Source organism: Carassius carassius, chromosome 30 (genome assembly GCF_963082965.1).
Source record: "Carassius carassius chromosome 30, fCarCar2.1, whole genome shotgun sequence".
NCBI classification, from domain to species: Eukaryota; Metazoa; Chordata; class Actinopteri; order Cypriniformes; family Cyprinidae; genus Carassius; species Carassius carassius.
Genome location: NC_081784.1, coordinates 2,507,434 through 2,524,831, shown reverse-complemented (window position 1 = coordinate 2,524,831; position 17,398 = coordinate 2,507,434). Strand labels below are relative to the sequence as shown.

Below are 17,398 nucleotides of genomic sequence, written 5' to 3'. Positions count from 1 at the left end.
GATGCTACTGTTCTCTCATGAAGACGCGCGAGCGCCTGTGGAGTCGTGATGTCTGATTCGCGAGTTGTTCATTTGAAACGATTCTTTTAAATGATTCGATCGAACCGAAGCATTCATTCGTCCATCAAAAGGTCTCTATGTGATACTGCACAGATCTACACATGTATGATAAGAATAAGACATAAAACATATGGCTTACTATTGATGACATATGTCTCCTAAAATTTCTGAATAAATGTTTCAAAAGATATTGAAGTTGAGAGTAGGATCTAAAGGAACACAATGTCAAGTTTTTGGGGTTTTGCTGCGGCCATGTGTTCAGGTTGGGTCTTGCAGAGTAAATATAGAATTTTATAAATCAAAAATTATTTTAGAGTAACTAAAGGCCAAAACGGATATTTACACAATGAAGATTAATAATTGATGATTAAATAATTTAAGGATCTTGTGATGGATTATACCTAATTTGTGAGTTCTGTATTATTATCTACATCCCCCTGAAAATTGTTTTGTAATTTTTTTTAATGCCATAACAGAAACAAATGGAGAGAAAAAAAACTTTTTGAAATAATATATTTTATTAATATTTTATATTATATTTAAACACATATAAGCAAAAACAATGTTTTCCCAGTTTTTAGGTTTCAGGAAAACTTTGTACAGAGATTATTCTCAACTATTTTATGAAAGACCAGACAGTATTTTTACTTTATGCAATATGTGTAAAATGTCCATAAATAAATTCATATGACATTCTACATTTCATAAGAATATTGATTTATGATTTTTTTCCCCCTATTGGCTTGTTATTGACTGATTAACAGCTGTTTGTCCTGGTGTCCTCTCCAGAAGACATGCATTAAAATTATGCCTTGTTTCAAAACAAAAACTCATATTCTGATTTGAATCCCCATAACATTTTTCTGAGATGTTTATTTACAACAAACATTAAGAAAATTATTTCAAATTCATTATTAAAGAACAAGGAGAGTGAGTGTTTTTGATCAAACCTCTGAATAGGACATTCAGACTTAAAACTGTGGCATGTAGAGAAATTCATTAAAATACAATGTAATCTAAAGAAGTCAAACGTCTATGCCAGGATCCCAGGAGCACAAAGTTCACAGATGCACATATATGCTGCAGTTTAGTCTTTCAAAGCACCTTTATTACTGAGAGAGGCCTTTTCTTCTTAAAATCAGGACAGAGACCATGATGCCCAGCAGGATGCTGAGAGGTAGTGAATAAGCCCAGTAGAGATGGGATGTGGATACTGAAAACTCAGGACCTTGAGAAAACAGCAGACATATTTATTACTGATTCTATCAATGTATTCCTTTTAGAACACATTTTATATTTCTACATTTCCAAAAAAGTGACCAAACTTACTCCACTCTATCATTTTAGGTTCAACCATACTATTGTGTCTCACTTCACATGTGTACTTGTCTTCATACTGTGGGGTGATATTCATATACTTGTACACTCTGAAGGTCCAGTCTTCCCCATACATTAAGTCAGAGGTCTCTGCTTTCACAGTGGACTTTTGGCCATTGAGATAAAAGTTTATTTCAATGTCACCAGGGTAAAACCCAGTCGCATAGCAGTAAAGGACGTTTACTTTTCCTTGTTGTTCAGGAAACTCAGTATACACATTGACTGAAGGGCGTACTGCATGAAAAAAAATAAGAAAAGTAGAACAGTAGTTAAAGAAGTAATTTGCTTCAGTTACAAAATGCATATATAGCCTGAACAAAATTATAAACGCAACACTTTTGCTTTTTTATATGTCCTCAAATATTCTTCACAAATCTGTTTAAATCTGTGTTAGTGAGCACTTCTCCTTTGCCGAGATAATCCATCCACCTCACAGGTGTGGCATATCAAGATCTGATTAGACAGCATGATTATTGCACAGGTGTGCCTTAGGCTGGCCACAATAAAAGGACACTCTAAAAAATGAGCAGTTTTGTCACACAGCACAATGCCACAGATGTCGCAAGATTTGAGGGAGCGTGCAGTTGTCATGCTGACTGCAGAAATGTACAATAGAGCTGTTCCCCATGAACTGAATGTTAATTTCTCTACCATAAGTCGTCTCCAAAGGTGTTTCAGAGAATTTGGCAGTACTGTACATCCAACTGGCCTCACAACTGCAGACCGCATGTAACTACACCAGCCCAGGACCTCCATCTTCAGCATCTCATCCTCATCGGGGTCTCGACCTGACTGCAGTTCAACTGACTTGAGTTGGCAAATGCTCACATTTGATGGTATCTGGCACTTTGGAGAGGTGTTCTCTTCACGGATGAATCCTGGTTTTCAGTGTACAGGGCTGATGGCAGACAGCATGTATGGCATCGTGTGGGTGACCGGTTTGCTGTTGTCAACCAGTGGCTTGCTGATGGATCGAGTGGCCCATGGTGGTGGTGGGGTTATGGTATGGGCATATGTTATGGACCATGAACACAGGTGTATTTTATTGATGACAATTTTAATGCACAGAGATACCGTGATGAGCCCCTGAGGCCCATTGTTGTGCCATTCATCCACGACCATCACCTCATGTTGCAGCATGATAATGCACAGCCTCATGTTACAAGAATCTGTACACAATTCCTGGAAGCTGAAAACATCCCAGTTCTTGCATGGCCAGCATTCTCACCGGACATGTCACCCATTGAGCATGTTTGGGATGCTCTGGATCAGTGTATACGACAGTGTGTTCCAGTTCCTGACAATATCCGACGACTTCGGTGAGCGTGATTTCACCCAGTACAACATGTTCAACATCCTTGTTGGTCCTGGAGCAACATTCGAATCAACCAATCAGAATTTATATATAACTTTTCAGGAAATATCTGTTTAAGGCTTACAATCAGGGTTAGGTGCTTCTTCACCCTTCTTTATCAGTTATCAATTCCCACTGATTTTAGAAATAAATTATGGGTAGGGTTAGGCTTAGGGGTAGGGACTGGGTTAAGTCTACATTTTTTAATGTTGATCCAGGATCATCAAAAGATGCTGATCCAGGAACATGTCTTACTTGGCAAAAACACGGTGACCCAGCAACTTCACACAGCCATTGAAAAGGAGTGGATAATCATTCCACAGGCCACAATCAACAACCTGATCAACTCTATGTGAAAGAGATGTGCTGCACTGCATGAAGTAAATGGTGGTCACATCAAATACTGACTGGTTTACGGACCCCCGCGTACCCCCCAAAATAGTAAAACTGCACATTTTAGAGTGGCCTTTTATTGTGGCCAGCCTAAGCCACACCTGTGCAATAATCATGCTGTATAATCAGTATCTTGATATGCCACACCTGTGAGGTGAATGGATTATCTCGAAAAAGGAGAAGTGCTCACGAACACAGATTTAGACAGATTTGTGAACAATACTTGAGAGAAATAGGCCTTTTGTGTACATAGAAAAGTCTTGGATCTTTGAGTCCAGCTCATGAAAAATGGTGCAGTGCTGCATTTATAATTTTGTCCAGTGTACATATTCAGATAAAGAAAGAAGGTAATGTTGGTTTAGAATGACATCATAACAGATTACCCAAAAGTGATTTTGATGAATTTGTTTCTTGTTTGAGTTTCTCTAGGTAATCAGTTTGTCGATAAAATCCTGCTAACACCTCATACATGCAGAAGGAGCGATCACTGACTTCTAAAACTGAGAACCCAGCGCTTGCCCTGGGACGTAACACAAATGTGTTTTTTGCCTGGTCGAAGTATGCAAATGTGGCTTCATTCACCAAAACAACCACTGCCTGGTCTATGGAGCCATTCTCCATCATCCGTGTGTAGGCCAGCACATTCACTGTCTCGTAATCTAAAAAAACATAACATATTCATTAATACTCTAGGCCAAGACGAAGATTGAGAGAGAACAATCATAGAAAATTAAACATTCAATGTTTAATTTACACTGAAGAAATCATATTCTTAAAATAAACCTGCAAACAATACCACAAGTCATTGCATTCCATTTAATTTCACTCACATAACGTATGTTTACATAAAAACATTAAAATCATTGCTTATTTAACTCTCATGTTTTGCTTCAGGTCTCAGAGAACCTATGATCATTTTAAGCTGAAAAATATGGAAATATACAGTATATAACAGTATTGAAGTATCAGTTTTATATTCAAAACATTATACGTATTCAAATTAATAAATGCAATGAATTTACACATGCTAAGACTATATTCTTCCTGTTGTCTAAATGATGCATTACTTCCTGTTGAAAAGGAAGGATGAGAAAACAAAACAATGTTTTAAATAACCTGTCCACATGGTGATCGGAGGAGAAAGCAGAAGTATAAACACAAATGTCTGGATGATCTCCATGTGTGCCGTTCACACTGTTGTCTTCAGAAAGTAACTAAAAGCCAATGTCTTCCTGTTAAAACAGTTATAACAGTTCTTCGTCACATGATGTCTTGACTAGTTTTTTTCTCTTTTATTTTTTTCTGTACTTTCACTTTTGTTATGCTGTGGTTTCCTTTTATAACTCTGAATTAGTTTGTTTTCCTAAGAATTTTAGTCATATAAAGTGATTGCAAATATAAAACCGGCAGTCGCAAAATAACTGTCCTGTACCGTTAGCAGCGATATAAAGCACCTACTTTCAGTTTCAAAATTTGGCTTTAAGTGTTGTGAATGTTGACAAAACAAAATGCAAGTTTTTCTCCCCATCATGGCTTTTTTAAACACCATCCTTGGGGCAGGTAGGGAATTTTTTTTATCCATTATATATTTTTAATATAAAATACTGTCAAACTGTTATGTTATATTACTTTTAAGAAGTTTTACGTTTGTTTGCAAGCCTGAGTGTGCAATCTAGAAATATTTCAACACTGCAGTATAGCAAACAGAATATCTGAATCTTACAATCATCTTTAAAATAAATAAATAAATAAAAAAGTCAACACCTCAGTCCAGACTCAGACAAAGGCTAAAACAGATTTTAATGGGCTTTGTGCATATTTTAACTTTAACCTTGAGCTACTGAAAGTCAGTAACAATGATATTACACTTGGTTTATTTTAGAAGAACATGCATACCAGCAGTTCATTGGATGTGGATTTAACAATGAAGGGCAAGTAAGCCGTTTCTGGCGCTATGGGTATGATGGCAGAGACATCATGCACGTGGATTTGGCGAAGGAAGCCGTGGTTGCTACCAGTGAACCAGGTCAGCTTTTAGCAGAAGAGAGAAAGAGCAAAGAATACATTAAGAGAAAAGAGGCACGACTAGTAAAGGTGTGTTCTGCTGTGAAAACGGTCTTCCTTAAGTCCAACAACTCCCTCTCAAGGGCAGGTAAATCAGCAGTATGAGTCTACCACTGTAAATTGGATGCTTTTGATGCATGTATATATATATATATATATATATATATATATATAACATGCCATTTATTTGGCTTCACAGTGCAAATTTAATAAACAATTGTTTATTCAAATATAGCAAAACCTGCAGTATATGTGTCTTCTGGAGGAGAAAAGGGTCAGGAATATCTTAAATGTGCTGTGCATGGCTTCTATCCAAACATCATTCGAGTACGTTGGATCCAAAATAGAAGGCCAGTCTATTTTGGTGTCTCAACTACTGGAGTACTCCCTCACAAAGATGGCACTTTCCAAATGATCTCCTATCTTAGCCATAGTAACGTGAGTGCGCAGAGTGTTACCTGTGAGATCGAACACTTAAGCATTGATGGGATACTGAGGATAGCCTATGGTAAGTCAAGCGCATAAATAATTCATTTGAGCATAATGATAAATTATGTGAAAACTTGACTTGCTCTTTTTTGTCAGAGGAGAAATCTTTGCTTCTATCAAAAATCACAGATATACTTAAGGCATTGGCTGCCTTTATTCTTGGATTTGCTTTACCAGTGTGCATTACTGTACTATTTATATGTAAAGGACAAAGGAAAGAAACGACAAAACCACCCGAGGACAAGATAGAAGACACAAGTGATGAATCAGAAGCATCTTTACCATTGAATTTAATGAATATTTCTCAGGAAACATAAGATATGTAAGGCTTGTGTGTGACTCCAAACCATATTATTATTATGATTAATACTGCTGTTGTTATTATTGCCATAGACAAGTAAGTTTATTTTCATATTTGTGTAGAACTTAAACTAATTTCTTTACAGGCAATCACATCTCCATTAAAATTAAATGTTTTTGCATACTACTTTTTTTTGGATACTAAGCTTGTTCATCACAGCTTAAAGAGTTTGTACTTTTTTATTTTGCATAGTCCAACATAGCTAAATAGTTTTTCAGTATTGTATTTATGAAATCACCCTCACTTGCAATCATTCCTTTACACAAAATAAACAGGCTATTTATGGCCAAATGTATATTGGTATTGCACTGGGAATGTGAGTTATATATATTTAAGCTTTTGTATTATTAAATTTTTGATGTATTTAGGAACTGCACTGACCTATTCAATATTTCTAGTCTTTAAAAGTATGTATTTATATGTTTTTATGATTATTGAATTCCAAGGGCCAAGTGCATAGCAATGTTTTAAAAATAATAATTATTTGATTAAATCAAATGCCAAAACAGAACCGTTAATAAAGTAATAAACATCGGGATATAAATAGTGCGTCATCCTAACACGTACGGTGAGTTTAAAAACGATGACATTCTCAATAGCCAATAGATTAACAGAAAATTGTTTTCGCGCTTAGGCGCCACTGCTTCAACAAATAACAGAGAAAGTCGTTGTAGCTTTAAAGACAACGATTGGCTCCGCTCACGAACTGGGCGGGACCAGTAGCTTCTGCAAGATCCTCGCAGCCATTTTAACGAAAGTGTTTGCGGGCGCCGCCATGTCTGTGGAAGATCCCGAAAAAGCCTTCGAACATAAACACAATATTCTGCGTCTGCAGTCTCGCACCAGGGCATCTGTGAAACCGCCGGGGACATAAACAAAGCTGGGGGTATCAAAGCTGTGTTGAGACAGCGGTAAACATGAGAGCGGATATAATGTCTGTTAAGCGTCTCACGTGTTGTTGAGACGCGTAAACCGTGAGTTTTTCCTCCAGACTGTCAGTAACGTTATATCAAAACCTTCAGCCAACGAGTGACTGATGCTCCTCACTCTGGTTTCGGAGAAGGGCCAGTTCCGTTTCCAATCATCATGGCTTTTGTGAGCCTCTTCTCCAGTCCCCCAAGCCCCGTACTTGACAAAAACATGACAGACTGTGAGCTGACAGGGGAAGAAAGGTCGAGTAAACATGTTCTTATCTGCAAATGCTTCACTGTGTGCGTCTATCGAGTGAATGTGAATCTTGTTTTAGTTTTTTCCAACGTCAAGTACGTTTAGGCTTCGTTTTTGGTCTTTTTTTTTTTTTGGACAGGCCTTCCCCCACAAGTTAAAATTTTTCTGCATGCACTTTCATTTTAATATATGTTGCAGCGTGACACTGGTCATCGTTGTCAATTTCCATCGCTTTCCCCATTTGTTCTGATTTAGGATATTTGTAGGAGGCTGTAGTTGGTTATTATAGTAATGATGATAAGTCGTTTGAAGGCTGTTGAATATGTAAATAGTCTTGCGATGCCCCGCCCACTCACGTTCCATTGAAACGCCCCGCCCACCTGGGAAAGGAAAACATGCCTGGAAATTCATATGACACGACTGTTGAGGCATTGTTGAGCAATTTTAATTATCAGCCAGTGATTGGAGGCTCTGTAGGTTGGCTTAAGATTCATCTGCCCAATTGATTCATGCAGACATGCATTCCTGGTCTTTTTGTGCATGATTAATCATCAAAATTTTTATAACATTACACAGAGCGTTGTCCATTTATATCAAATGTCATTGTCAGAAATAATGCTGAATAATGTAATCGTTTCTGAACACACAACTAGATAGGCCTAGATAAATTATTTTTCAAGTTAGGTAGCAGATAACCAATTTTTTGGCTCCCACTTTTAAATATCTAGGGCATTTCTTGAGGGTTTTTATGTCCTGGTTCTTGAATAATTTCTGACCCCAATTCAGATGCATTTATATCCTATTCATTGCACTTGAGTTGACAATATTACCAGCGTTATTGAATAAAGAAATTGCTGGCTTGGCCTTGACAGCATCCAGATCCAGCACCTTGGATCTCTGTGTGTGCATTACCCGTTCAAAATCGAAAAATGCAGCATGGTTAAAATATTGTAATTATTTTGTTTCCTTCCATTTTCCTCAAAGTCAAACACAGAAGATGCCAAGTTAGTTAGCAAACCAATAATCTCACCTACATAGTCACTACATCATCCCATTTGCAAACACTGACTATTTATTAACTATTTTGTGTTTTTAAACCCACCAGAGGACCATAGTGGCATCTTTTGCATGCTCCATGCTTTGTCACTGTATGTTAAGGCCATTTATTTAGCTGTGTAGAAATCCCAGAGCTCTTGGTTTCCTTCTATAGTGTCATGGCCTAGTTTGGCAAAAACTGAGAGACCTCCAGACTCTCAAGCCTTGTCCAAATTCCCACACTTGCGCTCTTTGCACTTGACTACTTCTATGACGTATTTCCTGTATTTGGTCCAAGTGTTTAAGTGAGGATGAAGACCACAAGTGTGTGTCGAACCTGATGGGACACACTTATAATGTTGTAAAAATGCAAGTGTTTACATAGCTTTATTTTAATTTTAAATACTTTGCATTTTAAAATCAACTTCTAAATGTCTGTTCAGTAGTCCCTATAACATGACAATATTAATTTGTGGTGCTTCTAATTAAGTGATAAAAAGCAGTTCCAAATGTCTATGCAGTAAGAAAATGTGTAGCACTTTGTTTTACTACCAAATTATATGTAATATCTTAATTATTATTAATATTTAACTTGCATTGGAAAGGTTTCTGTGAACTCTCGTGATCTTGGCAAAACGTCTCGCGATTTATTTCCACAACATAATGCATGATGGGATACACTAAGCCTTGAATACCACTCCAGAGTGGGATTTAGTGTGCGTTAAGGGCACTGCGTTTTGGTGTTTTTAAGATCTGGACAGTCTTGCACACTTACTTGCTGTCATGAGCACACGGTCTGGCCAAGACAGCAAGTGTGGGTATTTGGACAAGGCATCAGTGTAATTGTGTCTCCTTGCTCTCATTTCAGACAGAACTGTAATCTGTTGGGAACTTGACACCTGGCAAATCAAACATCCGTATTGATTTTAATCCAATAAGAGTTTGCTCCATGCATTAGGCATTTAAGAGGAAAGCTTATGCTGCATGATTACATGACTCTTTAATTTCATCTTCATGTTTTAAAAAATGCTGTTATGAACAGAAAAGCAAATTGCTGTGTTCATATCCAGCCTATGGTCTCCAGGACAGAATTGACACTTTTTTTGTTTATTCTTTTCTTATTTTTCCACTTTGCTTTTCTAGAGAAGTTTTAAGTTATAGCTATAATTTTATATTTACTGAAGGCTCACTGCCACAATACTATGGTGTTGTAGGTGTTTTTCTTTGTGGGTGGTTGCTTCCTGGCTCAAGTCTTTAAAAAGTTCATAACAAACCCCTATTTCTGAGTATGAACAATAATAGTAATGATGCTTGAATACTAGTTTTGCTCTGAATATTTAGCTTTTTCACTGATTTGATAACATTTTTCTGGCTATCCTCAAACATGCTTGTTTTGATCTTACAGAGAGGATGGAGAATTGGAGGATGGAGAAATAGATGATGAAGGCATAAGCATAGAAGAAGTGAAGGAAACTAAGGAAGAGCCTGAAGAGGTCGAGAAAGACAAAGAGAAGGGAAAAGACAGAGAAAAAGATGACAAGTCACACCGGCATTCGCGAAAGCGACACAGGAAAGAAAAGCGACGGTCGAAGAGAAGGAGACGAGACCGACAAAAGGTACTTTCGTTCGCTGTATCTTTTTAATTCAACGGATACTAGTACATTTTCTCTTACCTCTTTTTTCAACATTTTCCAATTCAGCATCATTCTCCATCCAGCGGATCCAGCTCTGACAGCTATGACTCAGAGCACGAGCGACAAGACAGACCTAAGAGCAAGAAGAGCAAAGGAACATATCGCGACCATGACGGAGAATTGGTGCAGGTGAGTTCACGGTCGGGTGCTAGATTTAAAATTTCATTATCAGAAGCATGCAATTAAATTTCCTTTCTACCCACGTCTCCAGCGGGAAAATGAATCCGCAAAACCACCGAGATCAATACAGCACAAGAACAGCGATTTGGATAAATACAGTGACTACAGTGAAGAAAAGTACGACTATGATGAAGACGATGATTTCTCTGAGGAGCTGTCTAAATACAAACATGCTAAAGAGTCGTCTGGTCATGGCAAAGCAGGGCCTAAAGACCAGGCCAAGAGACCAATCATGAAGGGACAACAACAGCAGTGTATGTTTGTTTACTCTGCTTACAAATATTATAAAAGTCTGCATGGGAATCCATCTGAAGACCCAACATGCTAAACCCTTGATCTCGAGTTAAATGGGGCTTATTGTTCTTTTTTTCATCATCTTTCGGCTTTTTCTTTCACTTGTTATATAGTTGGTGGGCAGCGAGGTAGAGGTCGTGGTGCCGTTGGCAGGGGACGGGGAATGCAGAACAAGAATAAGAAACAGAAGGGCAAGAACTGGGGCCGGGGTCGTGGTCGAGGGGGAGAACATGGTGGAGGAGACGGGGTGAGAACTTCTCTTTTTTTGAGTAAACTGGTGAGGTCTCAGGGCACTCATGTTATTATTGTCTTGTCCTCATACAGGATTCTAGAGGACCACCCAGTTTCCAGAAGAAGCGTCCAATTATGAGCCAGGAATTCATTAATCAACATACGGTTGAACACAATGGGAGGCACATTTGTAAATACTTCCTTGAGGGTAGATGCATCAAGGTAAGCTTATTCCACCCTTTTCACACTTCATTCATTTTATAAGTCAAAATTAATTTGTAAGTGAAACATGATCTTAATGCTTCACAGGGGGACCAGTGCAAGTTTGAACATGATAATGTTGTTCCAGAGAAGAAGAAAGAACTGTGCAAGTTTTATGTCCAGGGATACTGTACCAAAGGAGACATCTGTATATACATGCACAATATCCTTTCAAAACATTTCTTGCATCTGTTTTGACAGATTAACAGTAAGAGATAATCTTAACATGTCATTAATCAAAAAAGAAAGTGTTTTCTCTTGTTTGTTTCCCGTTTTGGACCTTGACCCTAAAGTGTATGTGAGTATCCTTGCAAGTTCTTTCACACCGGAGCAAAGTGTTATCAAGGAGACAACTGCAAGTTCTCCCATGAGCCTTTAACCGATGTTACCAAGGAGCTTTTGGAGAAGGTATGAACTAAATTGAGACTTAATATTCAGTTTCCATACAGATACATGCCCTGTATTCATATTTAAAATACATACTACTGAGAATTTTAAGTAACTTGGGATAATGTGCCTTGCTCAGCTATGCAGTGGTAATAAAATGTGTTCTCAGTAACTATACAGTTCCAGGGTCTCAATTAGAGTTATTTTAGCACTTTATAAAAAGTCCAGATATGGAACTGTCACATCTAGCAAGGTTTAAAGGAACACTCCGACTTTTTGGGACTTTAGCTTATTCAAAGTATCCCCCAGAGTTAGATAAGTCCATACATACCTTTTTCATTTCTGTGCGTTCTGTAAGTGTTATTTGACGCACCCACCGCTAGCCTAGCTTAGCACAAAGACTGGATGTAAATGGATACTGGTAGCATAGTAATCCCAATAAGTGACAAAATAATGCAAACATTTTCTTATTTACATGTTGTGATCTGTATAGTCACAGAGTGTACAAATAACAAGGCTATATGAGACAGAGACCATTTTTAATCGTATAAATACTGGGAACTATATTCTCACTAGGCGTAGGAGCACAGCTAACGTTACTTGGGCGGAGTGATTAGGGCAGCACCCGAGACGCGCCGTGGTGAGGAGAAGAGAGTTCGCTCAGAGTTGGAGTAATAGAGTCAGCAATTACTAGATAGTAGATTTATAGTGTACAATCATGGGTGTTCGCAAATATTTTGATTGTCATCAAGCCTTGACATTGATGGCAATACCCGGTCCCATTCATTACAACAAAGGCACTCGGTTTCTGTCGGCATAGGTTGTCATGTTCCACATTTACACCACCAGTCCGTGTTCGTTCTGATTCTCCCTTCGTCTTACAGCTTCCAAAGTTTGTAACTCCTCGTCTGTGTATTCTGGCTCAAAACTATATGGTTCTGGATCTTGGTTTGATACACAGTAAAATTCCTCTGAGTCTGACAATTCCTCAAAGTCAGCCATGATCACAAGTCACGTCTAGCTAGTTATTCACATTTGTTTTGTTTACGGAACTATCAACAGGGCGTCTCGTGTGCTGCGCTAATCACTCCGCCCAAGTAGCCAATCCACCCAAGTAACGTTAGGTGTGCTCCTACACATAGTGAGAATATAGTTCCCAGTATTTATACGATTAAAAATGGTCTCTGTCTCATATAGCCTTGTTATTTGTACACACTGTGACTATACAGATCACAACATGTAAATAGGAAAATGTTTGCATTATTTTGTCACTTATTGGGATTACTATGCTACCAGTATCCATTTACATCCAGTCTTTGTGCTAAGCTAGGCTAGCGGTGAGTGCGTCAAATAACACTTACGAACGCACAGAAATGAAAAACGTATGTATGGACTTATCTAACTCTGGGGGATACTGTGAATAAGCTAAAGTCACAAAAAGTAGGAGTGTTCCTTTAAGTTTTAGCATCAACTCTATAATATATTGTATGTCACATTCAATGAATAAATCACACATTGGAAACCTAATTGCCGTTGCACATTTTAGATCCTAAATACAGATGAGGAAACTATCAATGAGGATGAGCTGGAGTTAGAAGACCTGAGAAAACAAGGAATCGCTCCACTACCTAAACCACCTCCAGGAGTTGGATTATTACCCACTCCTGGTCCTGGAAGTCCAACGGATGGAGGCAAGAAGATCCCCTCTCTTTTTGAGATTAAAGTTCATCCTACTGTGGACTTGGCACAAAAGATTGCTCTAAGGTACTTTTGATGTTTATTGACTTAGTCCTCTTAACACTGACTGTTTACATCTAGAATATTTGGTCAAGTTTGGTCGGTTTACATGACATGTCATATAACCTGCTTTAGTATTGTCATTTAGCTTTTTCTTATACTTCTATTCACAAGTTGGCAATATCAGTAATTATATCCTCATTCAAGTTGAACTGAAGAGAAGATAATTATTTCTACCTTCAAAAGAGTCATTATTTCCACCTTTTTGCCAAACTACTTTTAAATTAAGGACCACCAGTTATTTCAGATTGGCATTGTATGGATTACCTGTTCATTATTATAGAAAAGTTTAGAAATATGTTTTTTTTCCCCCAATAGCCCAAGTGAGTGTCAATTAAATAATAGTTGTTTTTCTTGCTGTTTTTTGTTTGGGCTTTGGTTTGTAGCATGTTTCTTTCTTGTTTTCATTGCAGGCCCAATTTCTACAACAGTGCATCTCCCCCTGCTGGACAGTTTCAAGGTGGTCCACAGTTTGGCAGTAGCCCTGAGGAAATGCAGGCTGGCAATATTATGTCTTCTCCACCCAATGCTTCCCATTCCCCTCATCCAGGCTCCATAGGGAGCCCTCCCATACCATTTACAGGTCCAGGAATTCCCCAAAGCCCACCAGGCCAACCTCCACCCCAGGGCTTTGGACAGTGCACTCCAATGCCACCTCCAGGTCAGCCGCCTGCTTTTCATGGAAACATGCAGCACATGAACCGTCCTCCACTGAATCAACACGGGGCTTCATTTCAACCTGTGCCTGACATGCCAATGAACATGCCTTTCCAAAACATGGGCCAGATGCCCTCAGAGTTCTTCAAGAATTTGTTTAGCAGCCAGTCTTTGGCCCAAGGGGGTAGGTTTTCATTTGGCATTATTGTTTCGGTTGTTGTTGTTTATGAAAAGTTTGATATTTATTAAATATGAATCTATTCATGCCTTATTCTTTGTTGTACCTACAGATGAGGGACCCATGCAGGACTCCCAGTCACATGGGAGCTCTGATTCCAGTGGGATGCAGGATTTCCTTCCGGCTGTACAGAAGGCTTTGTTTTTACATCTAAACCAAAACAAGCAAGACTCTGACTCTCACAGGAATGATGGACAAGGGTCTGCACATCCCAACAGAGAGAAAGGTTAGTGTGGGATGTTAGAAATAAACAATTTGAAACAATGATGCTTTAACCCTGAACTAAAGAGTGCTGCAGGAATGAGTCTTGTAACCTGGAAACAAGTTACGTTTTTTAACTAATGGTCCCATCCTCCTGATATCAGTGGGTTTTTTGGGTTAACACAAGTTAAAGATATTTTCACAATTTATTCTGCATCATAAAATACATCAGTAATATCTTTTAGCTTTTATGTGTCTTGAAATAAGCAGTTGCTAACAAGTAGAACTAAGCTGTGTTAATTTGAGAAAATTATCTTGATTAACAAAACCTGTAAGAATCATAAACTTTTGTTGGTCACAGAGCTTATTTTTTGCAATAATCCAAAAGCCAATGGGAAAATCTTGTTGGCTTTTTGTTGAGGGAACCAGGGTGATGATAATATATTTTTATTAACTATATATATAATATATATAGTCAAATCAATGTTAATATTCATTAATAATTCATTGGCAAAGTAGGTTTAAACTAGTTCTTGGTTCCGGTTTGATTCTGTTTAAATGTTCATATTATAATATCATTTCTGTTTATTAGATGAAGCCCCTAATTGGTACTCCAGTGATGAGGAAGAGGGTGGAAGTGTAACAGCTATCCTTAATACTATAAAGAAGCAGAATGAAATGCTAAAAAACCAGCCTAGTGCGGGACCAGCCGACCCTAGACTCCAGAAGGAACGAGCTTTGCCCAATGATCCTCGAATAAAAGCTGACCCTCGTCAGCGTCCCCCAGATCCCAGGAAAGATGCTGGAGATGGTGTAGGGGACCCCAGGCTTGCCAGAGACCCACGCAAGATGAAACCTTTGGACTCCTCCAAACCCTACCCTCATCGCCACCCAAACCTCGCTGTGACCCACAAACCTCCCGCTGGAGAGGATGATGACGAGTGTGAGAGAGAGCTGAGGGAACGAGCAGCATTGATCCCGTTGGATCCCAGCCCTGGAGCAGCGCTGCGTGACCCCCGCTGTCAAATCAAGCAGTTCAGTCACATCCGGGTGGATATTCTCCTCCAGCGTCCGGTGTTTGCGCAAACCGTGGTTTGGGCTCCAGAGGACCTCATTCCACTGTTGATTCCCAAACAGGAGCCTTCCATAAATCTTCCACTCCCACCTTTAATCGCAGATGCTCAACTAAACCGTAGCCTCTCCTCCCCACCGGATCACCCTCCTTCAGCAACCCCAACACCTCCTGATCCACGTCTGGCAGCCGCCCGCTTCAAAGAGGGCATTGGGCGACTCGGCAGTCCTCCCGGTAGGACTGTAGATGCTCATCACCACCACCCAGACAAGCCCCTGGACCCACGTACACATAAGACTCTTGATCCCAGAATCAGTCGGTCTGGAAGCCTGGATTCCAAGTTACAGGGTATGAGTGAGAGTGCATCTGGAGGAGGAGCCATTGACCCGCGGCTACAGCGTGGATCGTCAAACCAAATGGTTGCCGCTTCTGTTAAGCCCGAGGCAGAAAAGTTGCCCCCTTATGCTCCCCGTCTGGCGTCTTCAAGGGGTGCGGGACTTGAGAGCCCTACTACGTTGTTAGGTGGGATTAGTTTATACGATCCACGCAATCACAGCCTACTCTCCCCGAAACGTGATGGTGAGGAGCACTCTAAAAAACCAAGTATCCTAAAGCCATCTGTGAAGCTCCCAAGCTCTCCACCACATGGCTCACCATCACAGGGCACAGGAGTGGAAAAAGACCAAAAAAGTCCACTTGATGACTCTGAGAGCAACACAAGTGGCTGTCCGTCAAATCCTCCTGTGCCTACAGTAATGCCAGCGTCTCCTTGCTCGCCAGTCCGGGCGGCAGCTCCCGCTGTGCACAACTTGCCTATCCAGGCACTAGCAGGACTGATCCGGCCTGCTTACACTGACCCGCGGCAGAACAAACCTGTGGGTCCTGCTGCTGGGACTCCACAAGAGGATGAGGAGGACAAAGACAGTAAGAAAAAAGACAGACCCTTGAGGGATGTCTTTAAAACATTTGACCCTACAGCCTCCCCATTCTGTCAGTAAACACACCTATATGGAATATAGCTCATGCATTTTACTGTATTCTGTACATCTGTTCTTTGTAATCACCCTGCATGTATATGAAGCTTTTCTATTTATTTATATTTGTTTGTACATACATTCTCCACAGCTGCATCATGATCTAACCAGACATATTTTTATTTTGGCTTCTTGTGAATTAATAGATTGAAACGATGTTTCAATTGTAACAGACAGAGTCCATTAAACAGGTGAGTATATGAAATATCAGTGACACAATGCTTCTGTTGCTATCAGCGGTTAAAAGGGATGTGTGGCTTAAACTATTCATATTTGTAGTACTCTGTAAAGCTATAGAAAAATATACATTTTTGCTTACTCCCCACAGTATTTATCATATAACTACATACAGAGTATATATAAACACTGTAATATAGCAGCACTTCTGTGTCACATTTATGTCAACTGTGCATTTCATCAAATCATTTGTGATTTTGGTGATGAAAAGGTTCCTATGAGATTCCTTTCAGAGAATCTCTATTGTAAATGGTTTTCTTTTTAACACAAGGCTTTTTTTATGGTCATTGTTTTTTGCGTAGATAAATCTTATTTTATTTGTATGTTTTTCCACAGAAAATGAATTGTTTTTGTGTTCTTTTCCAGTTTGACTGAAATGGTAGAAAGAGAATTTAAATACAGCAGCCACTTTCCTCGTTTTTAATTTGATGTCTAAAATAAAATATAAAGGAATTGAGAGATTCGGATATTAGTGTTTTTTTAGTCGATTGTCACTTTTGTGTTGTGAAGTCCATGACAATTGCAGCCGTCTGAACAATTTTAGTCATTGTTTTAGCCTTCAGGTTAATCCATTTTACTATACAATGATTTTAGAAGGATTACATCCTCAAAAATATTTAGTCAAATATCGTCAGCAATTATATATATATATATATAATTCAGACAAATGTTGAAAAAGCAATGTGAAGAAAAAGGACCAATACAAAAAAGTAGCATACTTTCCTAATGTAAATCATCATTCTTAAAATTATTGAATGTATAGGTGTACTGAATACCAAATCAACATATTTCTTCCTTTGTAAATGTCTGCAGCT

The 17,398-nt window shown here is 38.9% G+C and overlaps 3 protein-coding genes across 3 annotated transcripts; 2 read left to right on the top strand and 1 right to left on the bottom strand.

Moving 5' to 3' along the window:
* Positions 1-763: 763 nt before the first annotated feature.
* Positions 764-4,427, bottom strand: LOC132110403 (class II histocompatibility antigen, B-L beta chain-like). The gene is made up of 4 exons (XM_059516973.1): positions 4,301-4,427; positions 3,568-3,843; positions 1,390-1,671; positions 764-1,288 (listed from the first exon to the last, which is right to left on the bottom strand). Exons 1-4 carry the CDS (start codon positions 4,362-4,364, stop codon positions 1,170-1,172), a joined length of 741 nt encoding a protein of 246 aa, XP_059372956.1. The 5' UTR covers positions 4,365-4,427; the 3' UTR covers positions 764-1,169.
* Positions 4,428-4,610: 183 nt separating this feature from the next.
* LOC132110402 (hereditary hemochromatosis protein homolog) lies at positions 4,611-6,215 on the top strand. The gene is made up of 4 exons (XM_059516971.1): positions 4,611-4,744; positions 5,067-5,336; positions 5,484-5,756; positions 5,834-6,215. The coding sequence occupies exons 1-4, from the start codon at positions 4,693-4,695 to the stop codon at positions 6,052-6,054; spliced, it is 816 nt and encodes a 271-aa protein (XP_059372954.1). The 5' UTR covers positions 4,611-4,692; the 3' UTR covers positions 6,055-6,215.
* Positions 6,216-6,818: 603 nt separating this feature from the next.
* On the top strand, positions 6,819-17,040 carry LOC132110400 (zinc finger CCCH domain-containing protein 6-like). Its single transcript, XM_059516969.1, has 12 exons — positions 6,819-7,270; positions 9,706-9,916; positions 10,001-10,123; positions 10,206-10,428; positions 10,582-10,715; positions 10,793-10,921; positions 11,009-11,123; positions 11,259-11,368; positions 12,894-13,111; positions 13,558-13,985; positions 14,092-14,265; positions 14,833-17,040. Exons 1-12 carry the CDS (start codon positions 7,185-7,187, stop codon positions 16,308-16,310), a joined length of 3,429 nt encoding a protein of 1,142 aa, XP_059372952.1. The 5' UTR covers positions 6,819-7,184; the 3' UTR covers positions 16,311-17,040.
* The last annotated feature ends 358 nt before the right edge of the window (positions 17,041-17,398 follow it).

Excerpts from the sequence above, each read along its gene's own strand:
- LOC132110403 (XM_059516973.1), bottom strand. The coding sequence starts at position 4,364 with ATGGAGATCATCCAGACATTTGTGTTTATACTTCTGCTTTCTCCTCCG. Across the intron at positions 3,844-4,300 it reads TCCGATCACCATGTGGACAG|ATTACGAGACAGTGAATGTG; the intron begins GTTATTTAAAAC and ends ATGTTTTTTTAG. Across the intron at positions 1,672-3,567 it reads TTCATCAAAATCACTTTTGG|TACGCCCTTCAGTCAATGTG; the intron begins GTAATCTGTTAT and ends TTTTTCATGCAG.
- LOC132110400 (XM_059516969.1), top strand. The coding sequence starts at position 7,185 with ATGGCTTTTGTGAGCCTCTTCTCCAGTCCCCCAAGCCCCGTACTTGAC. Across the intron at positions 10,922-11,008 it reads TTGAGGGTAGATGCATCAAG|GGGGACCAGTGCAAGTTTGA; the intron begins GTAAGCTTATTC and ends AATGCTTCACAG. Across the intron at positions 13,986-14,091 it reads CCAGTCTTTGGCCCAAGGGG|ATGAGGGACCCATGCAGGAC; the intron begins GTAGGTTTTCAT and ends TTGTACCTACAG.
- LOC132110402 (XM_059516971.1), top strand. The coding sequence starts at position 4,693 with ATGCAAGTTTTTCTCCCCATCATGGCTTTTTTAAACACCATCCTTGGG. Across the intron at positions 4,745-5,066 it reads AAACACCATCCTTGGGGCAG|AAGAACATGCATACCAGCAG; the intron begins GTAGGGAATTTT and ends GGTTTATTTTAG. Across the intron at positions 5,757-5,833 it reads GATACTGAGGATAGCCTATG|AGGAGAAATCTTTGCTTCTA; the intron begins GTAAGTCAAGCG and ends CTTTTTTGTCAG.